This window comes from Ascochyta rabiei, chromosome 17 (assembly GCF_004011695.2).
Source record: "Ascochyta rabiei chromosome 17, complete sequence".
Taxonomy (NCBI): domain Eukaryota; kingdom Fungi; phylum Ascomycota; class Dothideomycetes; order Pleosporales; family Didymellaceae; genus Ascochyta; species Ascochyta rabiei.
The window spans coordinates 950,102-974,879 of record NC_082421.1 but is presented as its reverse complement, the minus strand read 5'-3'; the positions used below and the strand labels follow the sequence as shown (position 1 = coordinate 974,879).

The 24,778-nt window shown below is 56.4% G+C and overlaps 10 protein-coding genes across 10 annotated transcripts, besides 12 other annotated features; 6 read left to right on the top strand and 4 right to left on the bottom strand.

Annotated features, from left to right (window-relative positions):
• Positions 1-185: 185 nt before the first annotated feature.
• EKO05_0009737 (uncharacterized protein) lies at positions 186-768 on the top strand (the record flags this gene model as incomplete). Its single annotated transcript, XM_038942398.2, has 2 exons — positions 186-238; positions 291-768. The coding sequence occupies 2 exons, from the start codon at positions 186-188 to the stop codon at positions 766-768; spliced, it is 531 nt and encodes a 176-aa protein (XP_038795113.2).
• A 419-nt stretch (positions 769-1,187) lies between these two features.
• Positions 1,188-1,544, bottom strand: EKO05_0009736 (uncharacterized protein; the record flags this gene model as incomplete). The annotated part of the gene is made up of 2 exons (XM_059637604.1): positions 1,188-1,490; positions 1,539-1,544. 2 exons carry the CDS (start codon positions 1,542-1,544, stop codon positions 1,188-1,190), a joined length of 309 nt encoding a protein of 102 aa, XP_059493587.1.
• Positions 1,409-1,433: a tandem repeat.
• A 1,292-nt stretch (positions 1,545-2,836) lies between the features above and the next one.
• EKO05_0009735 (uncharacterized protein) lies at positions 2,837-4,719 on the bottom strand (the record flags this gene model as incomplete). Its single annotated transcript, XM_038942499.1, has 4 exons — positions 2,837-4,243; positions 4,299-4,440; positions 4,497-4,605; positions 4,656-4,719. 4 exons carry the CDS (start codon positions 4,717-4,719, stop codon positions 2,837-2,839), a joined length of 1,722 nt encoding a protein of 573 aa, XP_038795112.1.
• A 531-nt stretch (positions 4,720-5,250) lies between these two features.
• Positions 5,251-5,385: a dispersed repeat.
• A 630-nt stretch (positions 5,386-6,015) lies between these two features.
• Positions 6,016-7,910, top strand: EKO05_0009734 (uncharacterized protein; the record flags this gene model as incomplete). The annotated part of the gene is made up of 2 exons (XM_038942672.1): positions 6,016-7,649; positions 7,739-7,910. The coding sequence occupies 2 exons, from the start codon at positions 6,016-6,018 to the stop codon at positions 7,908-7,910; spliced, it is 1,806 nt and encodes a 601-aa protein (XP_038795111.1).
• Positions 6,561-6,594: a tandem repeat.
• A 216-nt stretch (positions 7,911-8,126) lies between the features above and the next one.
• On the bottom strand, positions 8,127-12,004 carry EKO05_0009733 (uncharacterized protein; the record flags this gene model as incomplete). The annotated part of the gene is made up of 2 exons (XM_038942611.2): positions 8,127-9,253; positions 9,310-12,004. 2 exons carry the CDS (start codon positions 12,002-12,004, stop codon positions 8,127-8,129), a joined length of 3,822 nt encoding a protein of 1,273 aa, XP_038795110.2.
• An 82-nt stretch (positions 12,005-12,086) lies between these two features.
• Positions 12,087-12,164: a tandem repeat.
• Positions 12,165-12,303: 139 nt separating this feature from the next.
• Positions 12,304-12,331: a tandem repeat.
• Positions 12,332-12,383: 52 nt separating this feature from the next.
• Positions 12,384-12,452: a tandem repeat.
• A 339-nt stretch (positions 12,453-12,791) lies between these two features.
• Positions 12,792-14,729, top strand: EKO05_0009732 (uncharacterized protein; the record flags this gene model as incomplete). Its single annotated transcript, XM_038942410.2, has 4 exons — positions 12,792-12,837; positions 12,886-13,056; positions 13,157-13,368; positions 13,416-14,729. 4 exons carry the CDS (start codon positions 12,792-12,794, stop codon positions 14,727-14,729), a joined length of 1,743 nt encoding a protein of 580 aa, XP_038795109.2.
• Positions 12,963-12,989: a tandem repeat.
• A 351-nt stretch (positions 14,730-15,080) lies between the features above and the next one.
• On the top strand, positions 15,081-16,578 carry EKO05_0009731 (uncharacterized protein; the record flags this gene model as incomplete). Its single annotated transcript, XM_038942409.1, has 2 exons — positions 15,081-15,501; positions 15,818-16,578. 2 exons carry the CDS (start codon positions 15,081-15,083, stop codon positions 16,576-16,578), a joined length of 1,182 nt encoding a protein of 393 aa, XP_038795108.1.
• Positions 15,525-15,667: a tandem repeat.
• Positions 15,668-15,679: a tandem repeat.
• Positions 15,680-15,737: a tandem repeat.
• Positions 15,738-15,773: a tandem repeat.
• A 1,519-nt stretch (positions 16,579-18,097) lies between the features above and the next one.
• On the top strand, positions 18,098-19,945 carry EKO05_0009730 (Beta-N-acetylhexosaminidase; the record flags this gene model as incomplete). The annotated part of the gene is made up of 1 exon (XM_038946922.1): positions 18,098-19,945. The coding sequence occupies one exon, from the start codon at positions 18,098-18,100 to the stop codon at positions 19,943-19,945; it is 1,848 nt and encodes a 615-aa protein (XP_038795107.1).
• Positions 19,946-20,400: 455 nt separating this feature from the next.
• Positions 20,401-20,458: a tandem repeat.
• Positions 20,459-20,526: 68 nt separating this feature from the next.
• Positions 20,527-22,065, top strand: EKO05_0009729 (Protein spt10; the record flags this gene model as incomplete). The annotated part of the gene is made up of 1 exon (XM_038946921.1): positions 20,527-22,065. One exon carries the CDS (start codon positions 20,527-20,529, stop codon positions 22,063-22,065), a length of 1,539 nt encoding a protein of 512 aa, XP_038795106.1.
• A 483-nt stretch (positions 22,066-22,548) lies between these two features.
• EKO05_0009728 (uncharacterized protein) lies at positions 22,549-24,090 on the bottom strand (the record flags this gene model as incomplete). The annotated part of the gene is made up of 1 exon (XM_038946920.1): positions 22,549-24,090. The coding sequence occupies one exon, from the start codon at positions 24,088-24,090 to the stop codon at positions 22,549-22,551; it is 1,542 nt and encodes a 513-aa protein (XP_038795105.1).
• Positions 24,091-24,778: the final 688 nt, after the last annotated feature.

The window sequence follows — 24,778 nt, the reverse complement described above, 5'->3', positions numbered from 1 at the left end:
TGAACATCAGCTAAATCTCCAACGTGGCTCTCTTTTATCGATAGCCGGCAGGACGCCCGGAAATCTATAAGACCTATCGTCTTTTGCTTAACTGAAACGCACAACCAAACCGAACCACAACCTCCCATCTAACGCAACCAAACACTGCTCTGTCACTCCTTTTTGGAATAAGAAATAAGGACAAAATGTTCGGAAAGAACAGGAACGCTAAACAGGCGAGCGTTTCGCACAACTCAAAGTCCGTATCTCGAAGCTCAATCCGACCCAATGCAACACTCACACCACTCTAGATCCGCATCCCCAGCGTATGCGGATGAAAACCACAAGGTGACACCGCCAACCCACGCGGCTTCGTCCTACATGCGCTCCCTCCGCGAAGGCAATCCCAACGAGAAGGTCGAAGTACCGATGATCCATAGCACCCATGAGCTCTCCTTGGGAGACTACTTGCCTTTCGGGAGTGCTATGAAGACAGGCAAGCGCACTGTAATCTCACGCAGTATGACACGCGACTGCTACATCAAACACTACGCCAAAGATGATGAGGGCAACTACATCGGGACAGAGAAGCCATACCCGGACTGGCAACTTGTCTTTGTGCCGAACAAGGGTACACCTGAGGACATACTGAGGCAGGTAAGCGAAGCGTATAATGTCAATGAAACGATACCGTCAAAGCCATGGCAGTTGAATCAATTCGTCGATGTGAGACACGATATTCGACGCCTACATAGCCGCAAAGAACTCAAACACACCCCAATTCAATAGAAAGCCCGGACTACAAGCCAGGATTCTACGAAATGTTGTAGCACGCATGTTGATACTTTGGGCAATCCATGTCATCCAATCAGTATAATCACCAATACTCCGCCCCAGCCTATGTGCGTCCTTGACATATTCATGAAGGAGAGACGCAAGATGCACGATCTTTCAAAAGGCTCACAATCGACTTTGGCCAGTGCTCCTCACAGGTGTCAAAGCGACAAGACATGTTTTATATATCAGACCTCCAGTCGAACATCATAAGCGGGGACAAGAAATTGTCTCTGAGCGTTGCATGGCATACAGCATACAACGTCGCGATCGTGAAAGCTCGTAAAAGTTGGGCACATGTGGTGTCAAGTGCAATCTGAGTTCTTACGGGCACCGAAGCAGGATAAGGATATCCCGAACGCTTGTGTTCCAGCTTATGCAGTCAAGCTTCGACCCAGCCAGTCTCTCGAGCCGTTGCCCAGCCAGTCTTTACAAGGCTTTTCCCAAGGCAGGCGTTGCTTTTCGCATTCAGCTACCTCATGGAAATTCCAGGCCGCAAAGGTGACGATACCGAAGGAGGCAACGATGAAGAGCACCAGAATAGCTACAAGGAAGGTTCTACAGAAAGCAGAAAATCGTGCATCGCGGGCGCAGAGTGTGTCGTGGTGGTGGTGATGGTGAACTGCGATGGTGCCATACGCTGGGGGGTTGGCATCTACCAAGTTACTTTCGTGGGGCTACAAAGTGTCAGCGTATGTAGTATGTAGCAAGGGCACCGTAGTTACCGCCATCTTGTGTGGAACACGTTGTAAAGTTCCTCTTCTGCGCAGGCGTACAACATCCGCTACAGGGGCTGCACAGGTTCGCGGACGCGCGGGTGCCTGCCTGACCCCCGCCACAGCGACGCGCTCGTGATTTGCTGCTTTGCCCTAGCGCTTGGCACCTCAGAGATGATCTCTCGCACCGCTATTCGCAGCAAGATCAGCATACAACGTGTGCAGTAGTTTGTATGAACATCTAGCGGTGCAAACCAGTTACATCGCGCAGCAAATCATATTGGAGTCGTCCATCACACTCGTGGCTGACCGTGCCGACTCTGCTCGTCTGGGTTCTAACGTCTTCTTCATGTAGGGAGCCCTGTGCTGCGTTTCTTTCTTGTTCGCCTTCTTCCTCGTTCCTGAGACCAAGGGTCTTACCCTGGAGCAGGTCGACAAGATGCTCGAAGAGACGACTCCCCGCACATCGCAATTGGAAGCTTCACAGCGCCTTCGCTTCTAACATGCACCTTGGCGAGAAGCACCTTGAAATCCCTGATGGCACCGATAAAGTTGCCCCCGAGGCTGAGACTACCCAGGCCGTCTAAGTGACTACCAGGCAATTGTCAAGAGGCCACAGAAGTGGCGAGCTCTCAATACTTGTCCTACTTACGACGAATCGGAACATGTAGCTTGTTTAGTTACGCGGAATGGACGAGGATGATGCGTGACAATGACGGGTTGAATTAAATCGCATCGTGCGCGACTGCCTACATTGATAGGGAATATATGCCTGGGTCCAACTGTGGTGGGTCTTGTTTCTGCCTCGCCTGCACATGTCTACGGCTGGCGCCTTTCTCTACCGCCGTTACAGACGACAGTCATCGAACGTGAAACCTTCCGTCTCACCTGAGCTTGCTTCGTGCCTCATACTCGCAATACTTACCCAGCTTAGACCTGGGTCTTGTGTGTCCAGCCATCACTTGCTACGCATTGTCTTCGAGGCTCTGCGGTGCATGTGTATCGAAACAGGCGGCGGCCACTTCTGACACAGGAGTTTCCGAGCGTTGCCGCACAGTTTGCAGGAATGTAAAGGTAGTTCCGCAAGCGGAGATGTTCCCACTAAGAGTGAGCCAGAAAGCGCTGGTGGAGTAAGGAGTAAATTAAGGTCCCTTGGAGACGCCCAAAGTAAAGTAACGACAAAAGGTGACGTTGATCCGCAAATGCCAGGTCGATAGCTCAGGCGTGGTATGATGTGCGGGACGGTCTGAGCCGTCAAGGTATTGTACACCATCTCATCGAAAATGCATGATGTTACGCCGAACTCGCTACGACCTGCTCCTGTTTTGCTCACGCAAGAAAACCTCCACATCCTGATCCTTACTCGCATCAATTTGCCTGTCCAGCTGCTGTTCTGTAGGGCTCTTGGTACGCGGGGGTTCCATGGCCCCCTCCTTTTTCTCTGCGCTCCCTGTCACTGCACCAGTCACAACGCCAGCAACAGACGTTACAGTTGAGGCCACATATCCTGATGCTTGGGTAGCTGCGTTCTGCGCCTGCTCAAGGTAGCTAGGCGCAAGAGGCTGTTCGCGTTCAGGAAGTGGAATTTCCTTCGGTGCCTGGCCAACTGTGTTCGGCTCCATCGTTAGCGTTTTATCGCCGTACCCATGATCATTCACAGCAGCATGCGGGGTACCCTCTGCAAGCTGACCTGACGCGTGTGTCTGATTCTGCTGCTCGAAACGCGCCTCGGAAGTGCCTTCACGAATAGGCAATGTTGTCTTTGCAGGAGTTGACGAAGAGGCTGAGTGGGCTGTAGCCTCGTTCTCTGTCTGGCGTATCTCAGATGGAGAGGGTGAGTCAGAGGGTGGTGATTGGTCGATGTTCGAGTCGTCTACATCTGGGGGGTGAGTGGCCGTGCCCACCGTTGTGAGGGGGCTGCCGAGCTCGTGGGCTGGTGTGTTGGCCACTGGCTTGGTTCTGTACCCTACAGGGCTCGGTATGGTGAAGATAAGTTCTCGGCGAGGCCGACCATTTTGTCGGCCCACTGCCCATGCTTGCATCTCGCCATTTTGTCCTGTCTCCCACTTGATAGGCCCTATTGGCAACGTCTTCCTTCCATTCTCGATACCTGGCTTCTCCCAAGTGATGGCAGCCTCGATCTCTGGTTCGAAATTTGGCATTTGAGTCCACTCAAAGTCCAGTCCACCGCCGTATTTCTTGGGAATGTTGTCGTGGTCAATATACTCGGCAAGGGTTGCATACACGTTGTTCGGTGATAAGATGAAGATCTTGGAGACAGTAATAGGGTCGAACCAACGCTTGACCCAGCCCCAGACGGTTGGGAAGAAGTTGGGCGCACCGACAATAAAGATACGGTCGAGAGTCTCAGGGTAGTGGGCAGTGGCCAGAACTGACGCATCCTGCATATGGCTCTTTAGATTCCAGAACTGCTTCAGCCCAACACCGCTGATGTCTACAATGTTGTTACTCTGCGATATGGGCGTCTCGGGGAACGGACGTGTGACCATGGAGCACAGAGGTGTGATGAAGCGAGTCAGCGATTCGTATAGGGCGAAGAGGCGGAGGTTTTTGGTCGCGACCTTAGGCGATGTTGTTTTCGCCTTGGCAAGGGTCTTCTCATACGCGGAGATGTTCTTGGAGTTCAGGGGAGCGACCTCAAAAAGGTACAGCGGGATACCGCGTTTATCGCGTCGACCGAGCCATTGGGGATACTACGGGTAGCCGTCAGATGCAGCGCTGCGAGTGGAATGATGCGGGAGTGAATACCAGTTGGCGCGTCTGCTCGTATTCTTCAACCTCGATGGTCTCGAACAGACTGATGATGTTCTGGTCTTTGCGCCAGTCCTCGGTATCCTTGAACTGCTTGAATGCCTCCTGCGGCACAAAGCGACGCGCGCGTAAGAACCGACTGCATGTTGTTAGTACCCCGCTATGTGCGCCTCAAGGTTCTAAAAGCAAGCATACAGCATCGTCTCATCATCATGGCTAGCTTCGGCTGTTTCTGTGGCGGGAGTGTAGTAGCCTTGCTCCTGTGCAAGCTTCTCGAACGCTTGCAGTTGCTTTTGCTGGTTTTCTATTCGAGGTTATCAAGGCTGCCAACAAGATGGACACTCTGAACCCTACCTGAAAGATGCGCTAGATGTCCTGCAGGGTATTGCATTGACTCGACTCTGCTGAGATCCGCCATGCTTGTGTGTCGCAAACGAGAACTGAGGACTGAGGGAGGAGTGGGAAATGTGGGGGGAAAACGTCAGAGGGAAAGCGGTCAGATGTAAGCAATATTTCGCGTCATCGTGTTTAGCTATGAGCGCTCTGCGGCGGGTAACGGCAGTGATGTCAGCTAGCGCAGCAGATGTCGGCCTCACGGCGTGCGAGATTCACGACCTCGGACGGTCCGGACTAAAAGAGGCCGTGATAAATTCGCGGATCAATCTCATTAAACGAACATTTGTTTGTAAGTGCCGGCCGTCAACAGCCAGGTTTTCTATTCCGGTGCTTCCGACAGATGAATTCTGGCCCAAGGAGACATGATACCCGCGTAATGCCTAGCGGGCCTGTTATGATTTTGCCTGTCCTACATCTACTTGATTACCGCCACGCGATTTTTACACACTGTAGCCAAGTTATAATTGTTAGGACCTAGCTCTGCTAACCGTGCCTAGCACCTCAAAGGTAGCACCTTTAACTGAAATAGTAACGTACCTTGCAGGCAAGTGTCAGGCCACGGCTCTGTCCCACCATGCCAGGCAACCTCAAGAAGGTATCAGTGCTCGCTCAGATAGTGAGCACCTGGGCAGAACAGTACTTATTGCCAATCCCGGCTAGAGGTGTACACTGCCACATGCCGATGGCTGAGAGTCATTTGCCAGCGTCTGACATTCTCCAGATTATAACACTAGCTTATCTTACTAGAGATTACCTATAAGTATAAATAAAACTAGGTAGAGGTTAGAGTTCTCTATAGTTTGTAGTACGTATCTTAAAATCCTGTCTGTAGTAGTGGAGACGACTATATAGAGCTACAGGTAAGATTGTTTGGTGTGGCGTAGTGTGGCGTATCGCTGTGATGTCGTGCCGCGGCATTGTTGTTGACGGCGATTGCTCTTTGGCGCGATGCGTCATGACGACACCCTTGCCAATAGGGGGTGCAATAATTCGCCCCCGGTCACTCTGATGACGTAACCAACCCCTCGAGTTCCTAGATAGTGAGGTACAGTCAGAATGGAGTGTTTTCAAAAATGAGGCTATTCAAATCAATCTGTAGGCCTACCTACTACTATTTTGTGGTGTTGTGAGGCATTACCATGGGCGGCTCGGAGTCGTTGGGTTGGTTACGTCATCAAATTGCCTGGGAGCGAGTTATTGCAGCACCTATTGTTGCCAGACAGCAGCGCGCATAGTCGCCGCCGCTGTTCCTCGACGTGCTGTCCACCACAGCGGCTGTACCTGGCTGCATCCCCTTGCACTGACAGCAGCACGCACCATGGCTGCGCCCGCCTTCACAGAGCTGCCGACGGAGATGCTCGAGGCCATCTTCCTGCACCTCGACCTGCGCTCGCTCATGGCGCTCTCGCAAACGAACCGGCTGGTGCAGCAGCTCACGGCCACGTCGCCAACGCTCTGGCGTCACCTGTGCCGCACCAGCTTCAGCAGCTGGGCGCCGCACCACGACATGGCGGCCAAGCTGGCCGGCCCGCTGTCCGGCGTCGACTGGCGCGCGCTGTACATGCGCAGGACGCACGTGGAGCGCGAGACACGGCGGCTGCTCAACCGCGTCGTGGCGACGCAGCACGAGCGCATACGAGGGATCAACGCCATTGCCGACTTCGGCTACGACGCAAAGGAGACGCTGCTGCGCGAGTGCGCGTGTGCCGACGATGCGCCCGACGTGCTGGCCCGGCGCTACTACGCCAACGCGGCGCTGCAGCGCATCCACCGCGAGATGGCCATCAACGTGTGGCAGGCGCTGCAGTACGGGCAGCCGGTGCCGCTGGACCGCGCGCTGGGCGCGTACGACCTGTTTGCGCGCGCCGGCGACGACGACGGCGTCGACCTCGACCTCATGGCCGCCGACCTGGACGGGCTGGCCGACGGGCTGCTCCGCCAGCACCCACGCTTCGGCGCGCTCAGCACCCGCCAGCAGGCCTCGACGCTCGCCGCGTACCTGCGCGACGGCGGCTTCCAGGGCGTCTCGGACACGGCGTACCGGGCGCTGCGCAACTCGTTCATCGGCCTCGTCGTGCGCTCGCCCTCGCACCAGTCGCTGCCCCTCATCTCCGTCGCCATCTTCTGCGCCCTCGCCCAGCGCCTCGGCCTCGACGCCCGCCCCTGCGGCTTCCTGTTCCACGTCTACTGCCTCGTCTACGCCCCCAGCCAGCACACGCTCGACGGCGAGTACAAGCCCAGCACCGCCGCCGCCCTCGACCACATGTACCTCGACCCCTTCTGCTCCTCGGACGAGGTCCACCAGGCCGACTTGCTCCGCGTCCTGCGCGACATGGGCGTCCCCTCGGCCGACCACCACTCGTACCTCTCCGACACCACGACCCGCGAAATGGTCCTCCGCACCGCCCGCAACATCATGAACTCGGTGCAGACCATCCGCCAGACCCACGTCGGCGTGCACGGGATCCGCTCCGCCTGGCTCGACGCCTACCCGGACATGGACAACGCCTTCTACGCCACCATCTGGGCCATGCTGATGCTCGGCCCCGGCGACGAAGCCACGGCCGCCACCCCCCAGCACGTCTCGTCACGCCGCCGCCACTATCTCCCCTACCTGCTTGAGCACTTCCAGACCCATTTCGCCTGCGACGTCGCCCTGCTCGAGCGGTACATCATACCCATGTTCTACACACAGCCCGAGGGTCAGCGGCTGCTGCAGTTTGTCCAGAGCATGCACCAGATCGATACCCTGCGCAAGCCCCTGATACGCCGCTCCGCACGCGTGCGCAACGTCGCGTTCAAGATTGGCCAGCTGTTCAGGCATAAGCGCTACCATTACGAGGCTGTCATCACCGGCTGGGATACAAGTTGTGACGCGGGCGAGGAGTGGATCCAGAACATGGGTGTGGATCGCTTGGCAGGTGGGAGGGAGCAGGCATTCTATCACGTGCTGTAAGTGCTCGCCTTGGCTGCTCTGCCATCTCTCCGTCTCTCCATTCTTCTGTGTCGTCTAGCGCTGTGTGGCTAATCATGTCCCGTAGTGTACACGACAAGTCCGTACGTTATGTTGCTGCCGAGAACATTGAGCCCGTCGCCACCGGCACGCCCCCTTCCGCCGCCATGATGAAGCTGGCTGGGCGCCACTTCAAGCGCTGGGACCCCGTGGGACACGTCTTCGTGAGTAACGTACGGGACGAGTACCCTGACGACTGAGGCTCGTCCTCACATGATTTACATGGACGATGCCTCTTAGTCGTAGTGGGGGAGCTTTCTTTCGTATTCAACTCCGGTGGTTGCATGCCGCAAAATCGCTACATCACATGCCGTTGCCAAGCCCAATCCTCATCAACCTTCTTACACTTCGCCCAACGCCCAGCAATGCAGATACGCAAAAAAAATCGCTTCGTCCACTAGATGCCCAGCTGTGCCCTAGAACTGTAGCAACTTCTGAGCCCCGCCCTTGCCCTTGTCCAACCCCTCAACGTCATTGCGGGCAAAACTACACCACGCATCCTTGATGCTTACCACCTCGTACGTACCCTCTTCCTGCACAGGGATGCGCATGCTCATCTCGTGGCTGACTTCGGTGCGAATCTCCAGCACCTTGCTCTTCTTGCCCCGCGCGGCGTTGGTGCTCCGCGTGTACGTGAACTCGAAGGGGGGCGTGCCCCAGAATTGGAAATCCAGGTCGGTGCCTCCGCCTTCATGGATGTCAACCTCATCCACACGACCACCCGACAAGCGCACCGACGGGATCGGGTGAATCTTCTTGGTAAGGTCAAGCGACGCCAGGCACTCGGATGCCGAATCCCGTAGTCCGGTAATGGTAAATATACCAGGAAGCTCCGCGAGACGCCGGAACGTAGTGCCTGCGTTGGAAGCCTTGCGCTCTTGCCCTTCGAACGTGTAGTAGACCGTGAAGGGCACCTGCCCACCCAGCGCAAACGAGAGTCGCTCGCCAACACAGAAGTTGGTGCGGTCCTCCAGAGCCGTCGCCGTGGGGGCGTCGTGCACGCTTATCTGCACACGAGGGCCGCCGGCAGCGGGCTTAAGCGTGCAGCCACGGGAGTCGCGGACCTTGCGGATCGAGATGGACGAGTGTCCTAGATGTAGCTTGCGGTGCTCAATCTTCAAATCATACTTGTTGGTGGGAATGTTCTTGTGCATGCTGATCTCTGGCTTGGGTGTCCCATGGTGCTTAATCTCCACTTCCAGGTAGAAAGGCGCAACACCCTCGAGTGTCATGGGAATGACCTCCTCGCCCTCGGATTCCCTAGAGCAGTAGCTGTACGTCTTTCCTGGCTTGTCGAAGCGAGCGCTTGGACGCGGGTGCACAGTCTGCTTGACAGTGACAGGGGAAAAGTGCCTCTTGGAGTGGTCGTATCTGGAGTCGGCCAGCTTCTGGAACGTGTACTCGTATGTGCCGGCCTGTGACGTCTCCGCTCGGATGGAGGCACTTGCCCCTGCAACGTGCAAGTCCTTGTTCCTGACAGACACCGACTTGCCCTTCTGGTCTTTCTGTTCGGTCTGATACGAAATGTCAAACGGAGCGTTTCCTACATCAACGTTAGTAAATGAATGCAAACCACTCCACACCCATACGTCAACTCACCTTGAAGCGACACTTCGAGGGCGTCTTCGTCACCTTCGCAGACCGGCTCCTTTGTGTACTTGCCACCTTCGAAGACGATAGCGGCAGACTCTGGAATGTTGAGCCTGGGTCTCGCGACCCACTGGACCAAGAACTGGTCGGCCTTCTCTTCGATCAAACCAGGGCAAACGGCGTCCTTGACAGAGAGCAGCTGATATGTGCCGTCTGTTTTGACATCGAGGAATGCGTTTGCATTCTGAAAGGTCTCTTTCTTGACTTCCTTGGTGTCCAAATTTTCGTATTCCAGCCTCCAGGGTGCGTTTCCGGTGAAGCGAAGAGGCAGACCGATGGCCCTGCCCTCGAGTGCCATGATGGCTTGTTTGCCTTCGATGTGCCCGAAGTAAGCTTTGGGACGCTCATGGCGTACATGCACTCGGGCTTCCTCTTTGAGGAACTCCTTGCATCCCATCTTGTCGCTGATACTCGCCAGGGTTACAATGTACTCGCCGCCGCTTCGCAGCTTATCGGTCTTGATGGTGTAGTATTCTTCCTCCGTCGCTACGGTACGCTTGATGCGTTTGCCGTTGTGTACAAGCTCATACTCCAGCTTCCAGGGGGCCTCTCCCGACAGTTTCACGTCAAAGTCGACCGAATCGTCAATGCAGACTTGCTTGGGTCGTCGGTTGTCCACAAACGATGCCTTAGCAGACGGTCTGACATTCTGTTGCAACTCAAGGTTCCTTAGGGGTGTATCTTTGTAGACAGAGTCACGGATGCTCTCGAAAGTGTACTTGTAGTGGCCTGCGTCCTGAGGAGTGAAGTCAACCGTGCTTCGGAGCGTAGCAACCTGCAGTTCTCTTGGAATCTTCCGGCGGCTGTTGTGTTCGGTGTACTTGATCACAAACGGCGGGCTTCCAATGAGGTCAAGACCAACACGCAAACCAATGGGGTTGCCTGCGCATCTGTCTACTATATCCTCGCTAGTCAAGGAGAGGCCTGGTTGTGGAGGATTTTGGAGTAAACACGAGGTCGGCTCGAGCACCTCGCCTTCACAGAAGTCAGTAGACACAGATTTAATGGTGTAGAGACCGGCGTCGGAGATCAAAGGTTGCTCTCGAATGGTTCGCATGGTCTGCTTTTTCAATGCAGCATCTGGGCTGTGGTACCCGTCTGTGACGATGTCGGTCTCTGGTGTGAACAGGTACTCAATAGCGTGCGCACCCTCGATGGGCTGCTTGCCAGTCGAGCCATAGTGCACTGGGAGACGAGTGACCTCGCCCTTGGCCACTCTGAGTGGCCTTTGCGGGTCACAGCCCTTTAGGTAGGCCTTGGGTCGTTCTCGAACCTCGAAAGATTGATGGATTCCAGCAAGCTTGGCCTTTGGCCGTTCTTCATCATCGACGTTCAGAAAGTTGACCGTGTTGCCTAGACCATCCTGTACCTCTTCCACCTCGTACTCCCATCGACCGCTGGTGGATAGCGTCTCATTCAGAGGGACAGTGACCTTCTGCGCGCGGGCCCACGAAACATCCTCGCGTCCATGCTTGACCAGTGCTTGTGAAGTGTGTCGTGACAGAGGAGAAATGACATCGTCGGGCTGCAAGTTGTGGAATTCGGATCCACCTCTAGGCTTGCCGTTCACGGATAGGCGGTATTTGATGTTGAGCGGGGGGGTGCCCTCGACTTCCAGCGCAACGTTGGACAGGTCGTTGCGGCAGCGATTGTCGCCGGTAGGCTTGACTCGGGCCTGCGGGCAAGTTGCTACGATCAGACTGGCGGAGCGCGGTCTGACCTGGAGCTTGGAGTGGTCCAGGACCTTCTTGAGCAGGTACACGCCGGGCTTTTTGACGGTGTAGCGCAGTGTCAAGGGCTCGTCGGGATCGGCAGATCTGGCCGACTTGCGTGCCTTCTTCAGCATCTTGCCCAGCTCGCTCTTCTTGATGGTGATGGTCTCATTGGCGTTGGTGTCGAAGTCGATGCGCAGAAGCTCCATTTCAATGGGCTCGGTCTGGTTGATCATGATGGGAATGTCCAGGTGGGTGAGGGAGGCATTGAGGCAGAAGGGCTCCTTGTTGGGGTTCAGGATGGCGGAGCCCTCGGGCAGGATGTTGACAATCTGCTTGCCCAGGATCAGCGAGGCGTTGTGCAGGATGGCGCCGGGCTTGACGCTGCGCTCGCTGATGGCCAGCTCGCTGTCCCACAGGAAGCCGACGAGGCCAACGGCCCAGGCCTGAACGGGGATGCCGATGCGGAACATGAGCATGACGTCGAGGGCGGCGTGCAGGACGAAGAGCAGGAAGGCGGCGCCGTTGCTCCACTCGAGCCAGGGAATCTCCAGCAGCGGGACGCCAAACATGAAGATCATGTCGAAGAAGCACCACTTGAGGCACAGCCACAGCGACTCGTCCTCCTCGACGGCGAGCGTGTAGAAGTCGTAGGAGCGATACGCCCACAGGCCCACGTACAGGGCGAAGAGGTAGAAGCGCTGCTGGGCGGCATCGAGCACGTCCGAGGGGATGACGGGCCCCGCGCTCGGCGGCGTTGCGCGTGGGACGTCTTGAATAGGCGCGCGCACGTTGGGGCGCGAGGGTGTGGTGCCATGGGGGCTGCGGGCGCCGGGTGAGCGCGTCGACAGCGCGGGCTGTGGTGTTGCAGGTGCTGCAGGCGTTGCAGGAAAGCCGCCAGGCCCTCTGCGCGCCGGTGTTGCGCCGTTCATGGTGCCCTTGGGGAGAGGCTTGCGGCACCTCACGTGGTCATGAGCAGGCCACCTCGTTGGTCGATAGGAAAAAACGGCGCAGTGTTGTTGTTGTTGTTGTTGTTGTTGTTGTTGTTGTTGGTTTTGTTGGTGTTGTCGTTTTGGTGTTGTCGTTTTGTTGCCTTGAGCTTGCTTGTCTCGTCCTGCGTCGACACAACAAACATTTGAGCATGACGCTAGACAGGGGTCCGCGCTCCCGCTCTCGCGCTAGCACCAGGCTGTCTGCGCAAAGTGCACCTCGAGGCTGTGTCAAGGCATTCGACAGACACACGACAGACAAACGACAGAGTTCATCCTCTCCAGCACCCAATTAGACCAGCTTTCATATCGTAGTTGGACTTCAAGCCAATCCAATTCAAGTCTATCCACTTCAAGTCAATCCACTCCAAGTCAATCCTACCAAGTCAAGACCGCCATCATCGTCACCGTCTCGCAATGCAGCACTCGAAATGGGCTCAAGCAGACCATCATCCGTCACTGCACCCCTCCCACCCCTTCCACAGGCCGAGGTAACGTACAAGACATGGTTTTGTGCAGACCGAACATGACCCTCACGTTGCACCGTGATTGGATGCTTTTCGTGTCACTAGCGCGGCGCGTTAGTGCAGCCCTGCAAGTGGCTTTTGCTTCCATTCAATGCTCAAAGCGCCTGTGCTTCTGCAGCGCACCTCCGTGCTAACATCTGCTCAGTCGATTCGGAGCCCCACTCCAACGACCTCTCCCATCTGGTCTGGACTACGGCACCGACATGACTGTGTGTAAATTCTACTCTCAGGGCAACTGCCGATTTGGCGGTACGTGTTCCATCTGTCGCTCATCATCACGTGTCTAACATGTTCCAGACAACTGCAAGTTCGAACATCCTGGTAGCCAGCGAGATGGCAACCGGAGCTCTGGTGGAGGCTTCAGTGCGCGCTCGAACAACAACAGCAACAATAACAACAACCGCTTTGGCGCCTTCGGTGGCGGCGACAACTACCGCCCGAATCAGAACTCGGGTGGAGCATTTGGTTGTGAGTCGTCTGACCCTTCGTTCTTCTCGACCCGCCTGCCATCCAATCCGCGTTTTCTGTACAACACCTACACGCAGATATTGTATCTAATCTACAACAGCCGCTCGTGACATCAAGACGCTTCCATACCATCTAGATATCGCCGACATCAGAGCAGATCTGTCCGGACAGCGGCCCATCTACCCCCTCTCCTGCTATGGCCCCGGACGTGATGCTCCTCGCCAACTGATCGAGGGCCTGGTAGAAATCAGTCCGGAAGAGCTTCGCGTACGATATTATACGCAACGGGCTACCGGCAACGAAAATGTCGCTGTAAGCTTTCACCAACCTACAGCAGACCCGCACTGACCACGAGGTAGCAACAAGAAGAGAGCGAACTGCACGCAAAGATGCAACAGCAGGTCAAAGCAATAGCAGATGACATTGAGGGCGCTGTTCGATATATAGAAGAAGGCGCCAACGTACATCCAAACAGGCTGGACATGGTACGTGGCAATACCACGCCCGCCGGACAACCAGGCTCTAGCTCAAGTCCATTTGCACAAGCTTCTGGCAATGCATTCTCCTCAGCACCATCGACACAAGCATCAGCCTTTGGACAGGCGTCAACACCAGGATTTGGACGACCGGCCTTTGGTCAAGCCTCGAATCCTGCCCAGACCACGTCCCAGACCAGCTCAGCGTTTGCTGCACCTTCAGCATTGGGCCAGAAGCCATCTCCCTTTGGCCAACCCACGGCGATAGGAGGAGGTGGCGCTTTCGGCAAGCCCGCCTTTGGTGGCTCAGGCTTCGGCCAGGCGTCTATACCAGGCTCAGGGAGTGCTTTTGGGCAACCCAGTGGCCTGGGCCAGCAGCCGGCTTTTGGACAGACTTCAGCGCCTAGCAGCACACCAGCCTTTGGACAAGCTTCAGCGCCCAGCGGTACGCCTGCCTTTGGACAAGCCTCGAACCCAGCACAAGGATCGGCGTTTGGGCAGGCGAACGCCCTGGGGCAGACGCGGCAGTCAAGTGGATTCGGTAAGCCTGCATTTGGACAGAGCCCCTTCGGACAAACAGCGCAAGCCGGTTCAGGCACCTCGCCGTTCGGCCAGCAGCCACAGACCAGTAACCCCCCTTTTGGTCAGCAGCCTGCACAAGGCCCTCAGTCATCACCGTTCAGTCAAGCCGCACAGTCTGGGCAGCAGCCAAACCCCTTTGGCCAAGCGCAACCCCAGCAGCCTGCAAACCAGCCCAATCCCTTTGGAGGTGTTGCAGCAGCACCATCAGCTCCAGCATTTGGTCAGCCAAGCGCCCCTGCTTTCGGTGCCCCCAGCCTCGGGGGGCAGCAAGCTCAGGCTTCCAACACCCAGGCTCAAAATCCATTCGGCCAAGCAGCCGGCCAAGCAGCCGCACAATCAGCTGCAGCGCCAGCAACCGCTCCCTCACCCTTCAGCACCCAGAACCAAGCGGCTCCAGCAGCCGTGCAGACACCAGCACAGCCCGCCGCAGCAGGGGGCCCGATTGACCCTAAGGAACGGTACAAGGAAGGGAGCCCAGAAGCGTACGAGGGCGAGGCGGGTAAGCTGCTGGAAGAGATATATAGACGGGTGGGACAGATGGGCCGCTTCAACGATGACGAGGACATACCGCTCACGCCACCAAAATGCGAATGGATTGTGCCTGTCGCCATCTGAGGAAAGGGGAGGTTTGAAGTGGTGTTGTACACAATGTAGGATAGTCAATGGCTAGAAAGCATACGGGCGTGCAGCGACCATGTGAAGAAGATGAGGGGGAAAAGCGGTGTTGCAAGATGCACGCCTTGTTTGCACCACGCTGCACGAAGGAGTGCGGTATGCGCAGGTGGAGACGGTGGGTGAGACGCGACATGGTCCGTTCGGCGCGCGGAGACGTGGCAACGTCATTGGCCGAAAGGTCGGGGAAGCAGCAAGCCAACCAAGTCGTGGGTCCTGACGCAGGTCCTGACGCGGCTTCGACGTCGACTTCTGGAGACGAAATGTTTCTTGCTGCTCCTGCGCACCCACACGATGCGTCGACGGCGGTCTGACCAACTCCCTCGATTCACGGGGGGAGAGGACGCGCGCCCCCTCGCCTTCCGCTTCCGCCGACGACATGCCTTGTACCTCTGTGGCGTGCTGTTGGTATGCTGGTGGTTCCTGTACCCGTCGGCGGAGGGCGCGTCGACACGGGGCGCGACCAAGTGGAGCAACTACGCATACAGCCTGTATGCGACGGACAGCGCGACGCTCTGCCACGCCCTTCTCCTCTTCGATGCGCTCGCGAGGCTCGGCAGCCGGGCAGACCGGGTGCTCTTCTACCCCCAGCACTGGGACACGGAGGTGACGGACGCCCGAGATCGAGACAGCCAGCTGCTCGTCCTGGCGCGCGACCAGTACCAGGTCAAGCTGCACCCCGTCAAGCTGCTGACGGTGGAGGGCCGCACCCAAGGTAAGGATGCTCATTAAACATTGCACACTGCACACTGCACACTACGCACTACACACTACACACTACACACTACACACTACACACTACACACTACACACTACACACTACACACTACACACTACACACTACACACTACACACTACACACTACACACTACACACTACACGCTATACGCTCACTATACACTATACGCTATACGCTATACGATATGCGATATACACTATATGCTATACGCTCACTACACACTACACCCCACACCTCACACCCTACACCCAAGGTCCGATTGAGAAGGAACAGGGTGCTGACGGCCCTGCAGATGAATGGACCGGCACCTGGGACAAGTCGGTCACCAAGTTCATGGCCTTCTCGCTCGCCTACTACGACCGCGTCATCGCCATGGACTCGGACGTGACGCTGCTGAAGAACATCGACGAGCTCTTCCTTCTCCCGTCCACGCCCATGGCCATGCCCCGCGCCTACTGGGCCGACAGCAAGCCGTGGCCGCTGACGTCGATGCTCATGGTCCTGCAGCCCGACCTGGACGAGTTTGAGCGCTTCAAGCAGACCCTGGGCGGCGGCGGCCACAAGGAGCTGGTCGACGCGCACAGATTCGACATGGAGCTGGTCAACGAGCGCTTCGAGGAGAGCGCGCTGGTGCTTCCGCACCGGCCCTATGCCCTGCTGACGGGCGAGTTCAGGCGGCATGATCACAGCGCCTATCTCGGCAATGTCTTTGAGACATGGGATGCCGACAAGGTCTACGGTGAGGCCAAGCTCGTCCACTTCAGCGATTGGCCGCTGCCCAAGCCCTGGATCATGTGGCCGACCGAGGGGCTGGAGGAGATGCAGCCAGACTGCGGCGGGAGCCACGTGGGGAGCTGCGCAGAGCGGAAGATCTGGAAGCATCTGTACGATGATTTTAGGAGGAGACGACGCGACATATGCAAGCTGCTGAGTGTGCCTGCGCCCGACTGGTGGACCATCAAGCATGGAAAGCGTCCAGGCAACGCAACCGACGGCACCGAGCATGCTGCGCCTTCAGCTAATGCGTCTGTTCTTGGCGGCGGCAGTGGCTGACCTCGAGACACCAAGCAACCCATGTACAGGCTGCATGAATGGTAGCTGTCGAGTCGGTTTCTTGGCGTTTGTTGTGACATGTCGGCGTCCAGATCGTAGACCAACGTCTCACCCCAGCATCCCGCAGCCGTCCGCGGTCCGAATGTATTTCTTGTTTTGCCAAACGTGCCTCGGCGTTTACGTGAAACATGGCGGTTCAAGCGGACCTTTACGGCTTGACAGCAGCCGCGTCATTGATGTGGTGGTTGACTTGATGTGGCGGTTGACTCGACGAAGCAGTAAAGCAATAAAGCAGTAAAGCAACAAAGCAACAAAGCAACAAAGCAACAAAGCAGCAGAGCAACAAAGCAGTAAAGCAACAAAGACGTTCCACATGGCATGCGCCTCCACAAGAGCTGACAGCGAGGTGGCGCAATGTCAAACGCGCCAGAGAGCACGTTGACGAGAAGGTAGCTGGCATCGATTGTTGAGCGCCATGCTTGTCTCTGGTGATGATGCTACTATTAACTAGAGACTGATCAAACACGTCACTCAGCAGGCATCCAGGGGTTACCGTCGCTGGTATCCTCGGAATCTCACGCCCTGCCTTGTCTGATGAGCGTTCCTCATTGGTACTGCCCGCGCTCCGTCCTTCGCTTGGACGACGCCGCAGCCGTGCCTCCGATATCCCCGTTCTCGTTGCGAAAGCCGGCTAGACGCAACTTGACCACACCCCTTGGTTGGGACTTGAGGGGCTTTGGTGCAGCTTCTGTCTTTCTTCTTCATTCTTTGACGCCTACATTCTTTGTGCAAACATCAGATGCGCGATGAAAGAGCCGAGTCAAGGCGCAAAGGCATCACAGCCTCTGTCGACGGCCTGTTGCAAGGCGCGTGTAACCTTGCACGAAACATGCACATCCTGGGGTGACAGCCGTTTGTCTTAGTGCGCACTGCATAGGCTGATCTGCAGGCCAGGTGGTGGAGACGAGCTGCGCCCCGACCAGGAGACTACATCTCAGGTGAAGTGGACGCTGTTGGTCCACGGTATTGCCGCTGCCGTGGCGCCGTCAAAAGGAGCGCACACCGCACACCGTGTGCGTCTTGTTCTCGTGTCGCGGCGGGCAGAGTTGCATCCCGACGCTGCAGCATGTCTTTGACTGGCGAGCAGGCACCGCGTGTGGTTGCAGTGGAGAGAGCCTCTTGCTGACATGCAGCAAGGCTGAGTTTGTCGCCCTAGCTATCTCATCAAAGCTCCCATGGACCAACCGGTAGACTAGTGAAAGTGAACCCGACGTGGCCCCGTCTGTGAAGCCTCACCCGTTTGGCTCGGCCGCTCAATTACCCTGCCCAGCTGGGCACAACCCTTGGATGCTCACCGCATGGAGTAGCCCCCTTCATCCACCGATGATCTTTCGTTCATCAACCGTGCGTGCCCTTGTTTCTCGGTTTCACCGTCTCCCACTTCAGCCTTGGTCCCCTCCACTTTGCCCTTCTCTGTCCTCTCCGCAAATTAGCACACAGTGAAAACATAACCACTACTATGCGCGACCTTCTGCTGGTCTCCGCGGCTACGGCTTCCATCCTGTTCGCCAGGCATGCTGAAGCCGTCGCCGCCAACCCACTTCCCAAGCCCTCCCACATCACCTGGGGCGACTCCGGGTGCTTCTCCGTTGGAACGTTAGCACTGTCAGCGCCTGATCACCAAGTCTTGCAGCAAGCCTTTGACCGTGCAGCCAGCACCATCACAGAGCTCAAGTGGATCCCTGCAGCGGTGGAGGCGCCGATCCGAGAATTCGAACCATTCCCGTCATCGACTGCTTCTAAGAAGAAGTCGAGGAAGAAGAGGCAATACGGCGTACCGCCTACCGGCAATTGCACAGGTCGTCTCACCACGGTCACCGTCGATATCGCCGATACACATGCCTCTCTGCAGCACGGCGTCAACGAATCCTACACGTTGGACGTCTCCGCAGGCTCCGACTCTGTTGACATCTCCGCCGAGACGGTGTACGGGGCACTCCATGCTTTCACTACTCTTCAGCAGATTGTCATCAATGACGGTCAGGGGAACCTGATCGTTGAGCAGCCCGTGTCCATCCAGGATCAGCCACTTTACCCTGTGCGTGGAATCATGGTCGACAGTGGTCGCAACTTCATCTCCAAGAAGAAGATACTGGAACAGATTGACGGCATGGCGCTATCGAAGCTGAACGTCCTGCATTGGCACATGGTCGACTCTCAGTCCTGGCCTCTGGAGATCTCTGCGTACCCTGAGATGACGGAAGATGCATACGCACGCAACCAAGTGTTTTCTCAGGCTACGCTCAAGGAGATCATCAGCTATGCCGCTGCTCGCGCCGTTCGTATCATCCCGGAGATTGATATGCCAGGTCACGCCAGTTCTGGGTGGAAGCAGATTGACGAGAGCATCTTGACGTGCCAGGACAGCTGGTGGTCCAACGATGACTGGTCGTTGCACACTGCCGTGGAGCCGAACCCTGGTCAGCTTGACATTTTGAACAACAAGACGTACGAGGTTACCGGAAGGGTGTACAAGGAAGTCGCCGACATCTTCCCTGACAACTGGTTCCATATCGGTGGAGACGAGCTGTTTCTCAACTGCAACAACTTCAGCTCTCTTGCGACCGATTTCTTCGCGTCCGGAAAGACGATGGGTGACTTGTATCAGTACTGGGTCGACCACGCCATTCCGAATTTCCGCAAACAGGCCAACAAGACATTTGTCATGTGGGAAGACGTCAAGCTCTCCGCAGCCGTTGCTGCGACGGGGGAAGTACCGAAGGACATTGTCCTGCAAGCGTGGAACAACGGGCTCTCGCACATCTCGAATCTGACAGATGCAGGCTACAAGGTCATTGTATCCTCTTCCGACTTCATCTACCTGGACTGCGGGTACGGCGGCTGGGTGGGCAACGACCCTCGGTACAACGTCATGGTCAACCCCAATGCCACGGACGGAAGCCCCAACTTCAACTGGGGAGCGGGTGGGGGGTCCTGGTGCGCGCCGTACAAGACGTGGCAGCGCGTCTACGACTACGACTTCACCTTCAACCTCACCGAGGCGCAGAAGTCACTGGTGCAAGGTGCCATTGCGCCGCTGTGGTCTGAGCAAGTGGACGATGTAGTCATCAGCCAGAAGATGTGGCCTCGGGCTGCGGCGCTGGCCGAGCTTGTGTGGTCGGGCAACCGCGACGAGAATGGCAACAAGAGGACCACGGAGCTGACGCAGCGCATCCTGAACTTTCGCGAGTATCTCGTGGCCAACGGTGTTCAGGCCGCTCCTTTGATGCCCAAGTACTGCCTGCAGCATCCCCATGCGTGCGACCTGTACCAGAACCAGACGGTGCTGCATGTGCCGACTGCATGAGGGCCTTGGTTCTGACCGTGCGACTTCATGTATATCCGCTTCTGTAGCCTAGAGAGGTCAAATCAAACCATGTTTGCTTACCACACGCCACCTGCCGTGCAGACGCAGACGCAGACGGTGATGGGATACAACGTGAAGCATGACGCGCTCGCTTGCCATCCAATCACCATCCAGACGCCCCGCGCCGCGCGGAGAAGCGCAGATGTGCGCACGGACGTGCACACGTGCTCACAGCTCAGTACTTTGCCGCCCAGGTGTACCTCTCATCCTGCCCAAGCCCTACCCTAGAGCCGTTCAGGCACTCTTCTGTGAGTCGTCCACCTCTCCTGCAACTCTTCTGCAACTCTTCTGCACCTCTTCTGCACCTCTTCTGCACCTTTCCAGCGAGAGGTCCTGTCGCCTGCCCATTCCAATGCGCGCTCGCCTACAGGCATGCCAGTGCATCGCCATGACCGTGCTTGTCTGTTTGCCTGCATGCCTGCATGCATGCTTGCTTGCTCGCTCGCTGGCTTGTCGCAGTGTCGTGAAGACTGACTGACCCATCCTACACAGCGGCTGCAGGTTGCCCCTTCCTCGCAGCCATGCCGGCCATGCTTGACGATCCGACCGCGCCCGTCATTGTCCGCACGTCTGGTCAAGTCTGCTACCCTACGCCGGGCGGCCCGCTCCCTGTCGGCATCGCGCCCATCCAAGTGACACTGCGTGACCGAGTGACTCTGGCCACCATCATCCCTTTCTCTGCCCCAAACCAGGTGCCTCGGTCCCTGCTGGCCTACCTGTGCGACCAGCTGGGCCGTGAAATTGAAAAGGGCGATACCTACCCCATGGTCGAGCCGCTGCCGCTCGACAGCTTCGGCCCGTACTGGTTCGGCGTCTTTGGCGCCATTGTGCTGCTGGGCGAGATCCAGCATGGGCGCGAGCTGCACGACATGGCACGCACTGGCTGTGATTGGGAGCGCGAGTGTCTGGGAAGCTTCTACATCAAGCCAAACTACCCTGGCCGCTCCAGCCACGTCTGCAACGGGGGCTTCTTGGTCACGGATGCCTCGCGGAATCGAGGCGTTGGCCGCTTGATGGGCGAGACGTATCTGGACTGGGCCCCCAAACTCGGCTACACGTACTCGGTCTTCAACCTCGTCTACGAGACCAACCTAGCCTCGTGTCGCATATGGGACGCCTTGGGCTTCAAGCGCATCGGCCGTGTCAAGGGTTGTGGCAACCTCAAGTCGTACCCAGGCGAGCTTGTGGATGCCATCATCTACGGCCGTGATCTGGGCCAGGACGATGACCTTGTGTCGGAAGAACGCTTCGACAAGATACGCTTCTATCTGAAAAACGGAAAATACCCAAATGGTGCTGACAGAGCCGAGAAGAGTCGTCTGCGCAGTGCAGCCACGCACTACAAGCTGACACCAGCCACCGAAGACGAGCCAGAGAAGCTGTGGCTCAAAGGCAAAGAGGTCATCTCCGATGCCCAGCGACAATACGAGATTGCGCGAGACGTCCACCACAAGTCCCACGGCGGCATCAACAAAACCACAGCCGCAATTGCCGAGCTCTATCACTGGGTGCGCATCAAGGAGACTGTCAGCCAAGTCATTCGCAACTGCCCCGAGTGCAGTGAGATGAACAAAGGCCTGTCCGCCATGCGGGCAAACCAGTCGCGTTCGTCACAAACCACCAGTGGACAACGACAGTATTCACCACCTGCTAACGACCAACACATTTCTCCGCCAGCTACCAACCACTTCTCACAGCACCAAGCCACTGATCCTGCAGACTCGCCCAGCTACCCACCTCAAGTCGAACTAACGCAACACCCACAACCATCGCCACAACCACAGCAGCCTACCTATCCTCAGTACCCCAACGACACGTACGACATGCCCCTCGATCCAGCTCTCGTGCGGGGCGTTCAACATCTGGCAGATCTTCCACCGAGTCCGTTCCTCGCCGCTCAGGGTCAGAGTGGAGATAGTCACTTGGGCGGGTTGGACCTGCCGGATGCACCTGAATCCTACCGCCGTACGAGTGGGCCGCAGCGGCGAGCGCCAACTGCAAGGGCAGAGATGAGGCGGAGGTTGGATCGTGTTGCGAGGTATGGGCAGCGGGGCGCTTGAATGCAGAAGACACAAATGGGAAAAAAAAAAACGAAGAAGAAGCTGAAGAATTACAACAGTAAAGTGAAGAGACTGCTGCGGCAGAAAAGTGGACAGTGGTCTATCAAAGACCGCCATGGTCCTGAATCTCACGTCGTAATTTTCAGCGGTCACATATCCGCCACCAGGATCATCGGGAAAAATCACACGGAGTGAGTATATGCCCACCTGAACCGGCAGAGTTCAACAATATTGCTTCTCTGGCTCATCTGAATCCATTGGCACACAATGTTTCTTGCCAGCTTTCAATGAACAGCTTTCTGGATCGCTATCCAAACTGAGACCACGACCATGCAATGTTAAGAGGATCAGAGGGAGATGGGTTCCCGCTACGCTGTCTGTAGACATACCATGTATTAATGTCTACCCTCGTCCAGGATAACACCCTAAGATAATAACGCAAACGCCGAGTCACAAGCAGATCCTCTTATCCCACCCTCCCTCTTATTCCACCTTCGCCACGGAACCGCCCAGGTCGCCCGTCTGGCTTTTCTGTCCACTCTCGTCGAGCACAGCTCTCATTTGCCGAAGATAGTGTCCCAACTCTCCCAAGTTCCTGTAGTCCCATGAACGTGTCGTTGTGGAGAGGTTGATGGCGACCGCACGAAGACTGTCGTACCTTCGCTTGACCGTAACATACGTCTTTCGAACGTTGGCCAGTCGTTGCTCAGTATGAGAAGTGATGGAAGACTGCGAGGGCACCGGAGATACGCTCCTATCATCACTCCTCTCTGCAATTTGCAAAGAACAAACTGCTTTCAGCGCTGCGTTCTCGTCCTTCAGCCGGGCGACTTGCTGTTGGAGTTTCTCCCTCTGCGCCGCTAGTTGCTGCCTGTCTTCCGCCGCTGCCGTAGCTACGTGTGCCGCTTCTCCTTCTTTCTCGGTCAGGTTGTGCGTGAGCTTGGTGTTGACATCCTGCTCTTCCGTGTAGAGTCGTTTGTATTCATCGCGCTCTCGAATCAGCTCCGCTTCTCCCACCAGACGGTTGCCGGCTGCTTCCAGCTCTCGGTGCAGATGATGACATTTCCAAGATGTATCGCCTGATCGGCATCGTTCGGCTTCAAGCATCTCGTTCAGGTCTGCCATCTGCTTGTCGCTTGTGATACTGTGTCGGCGTTGCAGCTCTGCAGCTCGTCTTTCAATATCTTCTCTGATCAGCTTCGCCTTGGCTTCGGACGCAAAAAGCTGCTGGCGGATCTGTTCAAGCTCTTTCGTGTGTCTCCTTCCCATACACACAAGCTCATTTCCAAGGTGGTTGCTGCACGTGGGTGGGGGGGTTAGATCATCTTCCCCACTCACCGAGTCTACCTTGACCATCTGACGGGGCGGCGTAAGACTGTCAGTCCTACTCTCCCGCCGTGGCTGGATGAAGTCGTCGTTGTTGTCATCATCGGAGATTAGGAAGGCCTCTGTGGCACTGGCGCCTCTTCCGTTCGCTCTTCTCCCACTGTTTGCTTTCGCTGCCGTTTTCCGCACTCTGAGCGCGCGTTCTGTCTTGTTGGTGACTAGAGAACTACGCTTTCTCGTTATGATAGGGCTCGGTTCTTGCTTGGATTTCGCTTTAGCTGGCGCCTTTCTTGACGGTCTTACTCTCGGTCTACTCACAACCATGTTGGCACTGTTGAGGTAAGCCAACATGGAGCTGTATTCACTGGAATTCCCCCTTTCCACCTTGGGCTCGATGGACCGGACCACAGTCCGCGAAGCCTTGTTCTCAGCTCCGTAGGACTGCCTCACGCCTTCCTCCTCTTTGCTCGCGCTTGTTCCGACCGGCGAGACCGCTCTGAGGCTTTGATATACCTTCTCCCTGTTGAAAAGCAGGTCTTTGAACAAATCAATGTTCCCGAGGCGCTGGAGCAATGATGGACTTCTTTCTTGGTATGAGCTTCTTATAGGTTCCGCGGTCGTGCATGTGTGTGGCATGAGCCTGGACAGGTCCAAACGAAAAGCCTTCTTTTTGGTCTCGAGTGAGTTACCGATGGGCATATGTGATAGATAGGTGCGAGCATGAATGTGCGGCGCGTATCGTGATGAGATACGAATGAACTGTGCGATCGGCAATAAAGCTCAGTCGGAGGCTGGGTAAGTGAGACCGTTAAAGATTGTTGAAAGTCTGGCAGCATGGATTGAGGCAGGCGATCAAGGCAGTTTGAGGCAACGCTAGCGTCGCGAAGTGATGTAGCGGAAGAGATGTAAAGGCCAGGACACGTGCAGTCTCTTGTGAAGGTAAGATGAAAAGACCCCGCTAGCAAATGGTTTTCTTACAGCGTAGTCGAAGGAGGCCTGCCGCGCTCGGGTGAAGGCAGTACCAGGCCCTGGATAGTCCGCAGTGGTATGTACAGGAGTGGTAGCGATTAGTGCAGATTGATTCACGTCAATACTCAGCACCCAGCTGAGTCTGCATGGAGTAATGAAACCTTGACATGTATTTGTGTAGTAATGGAGAAGGCAGGGAGGTGATAAGATTACGGATTTGCTTTCCTGCTCTATGTGCAGGTGTAGTCTGAGCACTTCTCGGAACGATGTTGCAGTCACCCGTCAACCTGTTGGACGCCGCCGGTCAGGTGCATCCATCCATTGTCTATGCCGTCTGAACGCTTTGATGATCGAGCCATTCTCTAACTCTAGACACACTAACGCCAATGCTGGATGTAAAGTTATGCTGATAATACAT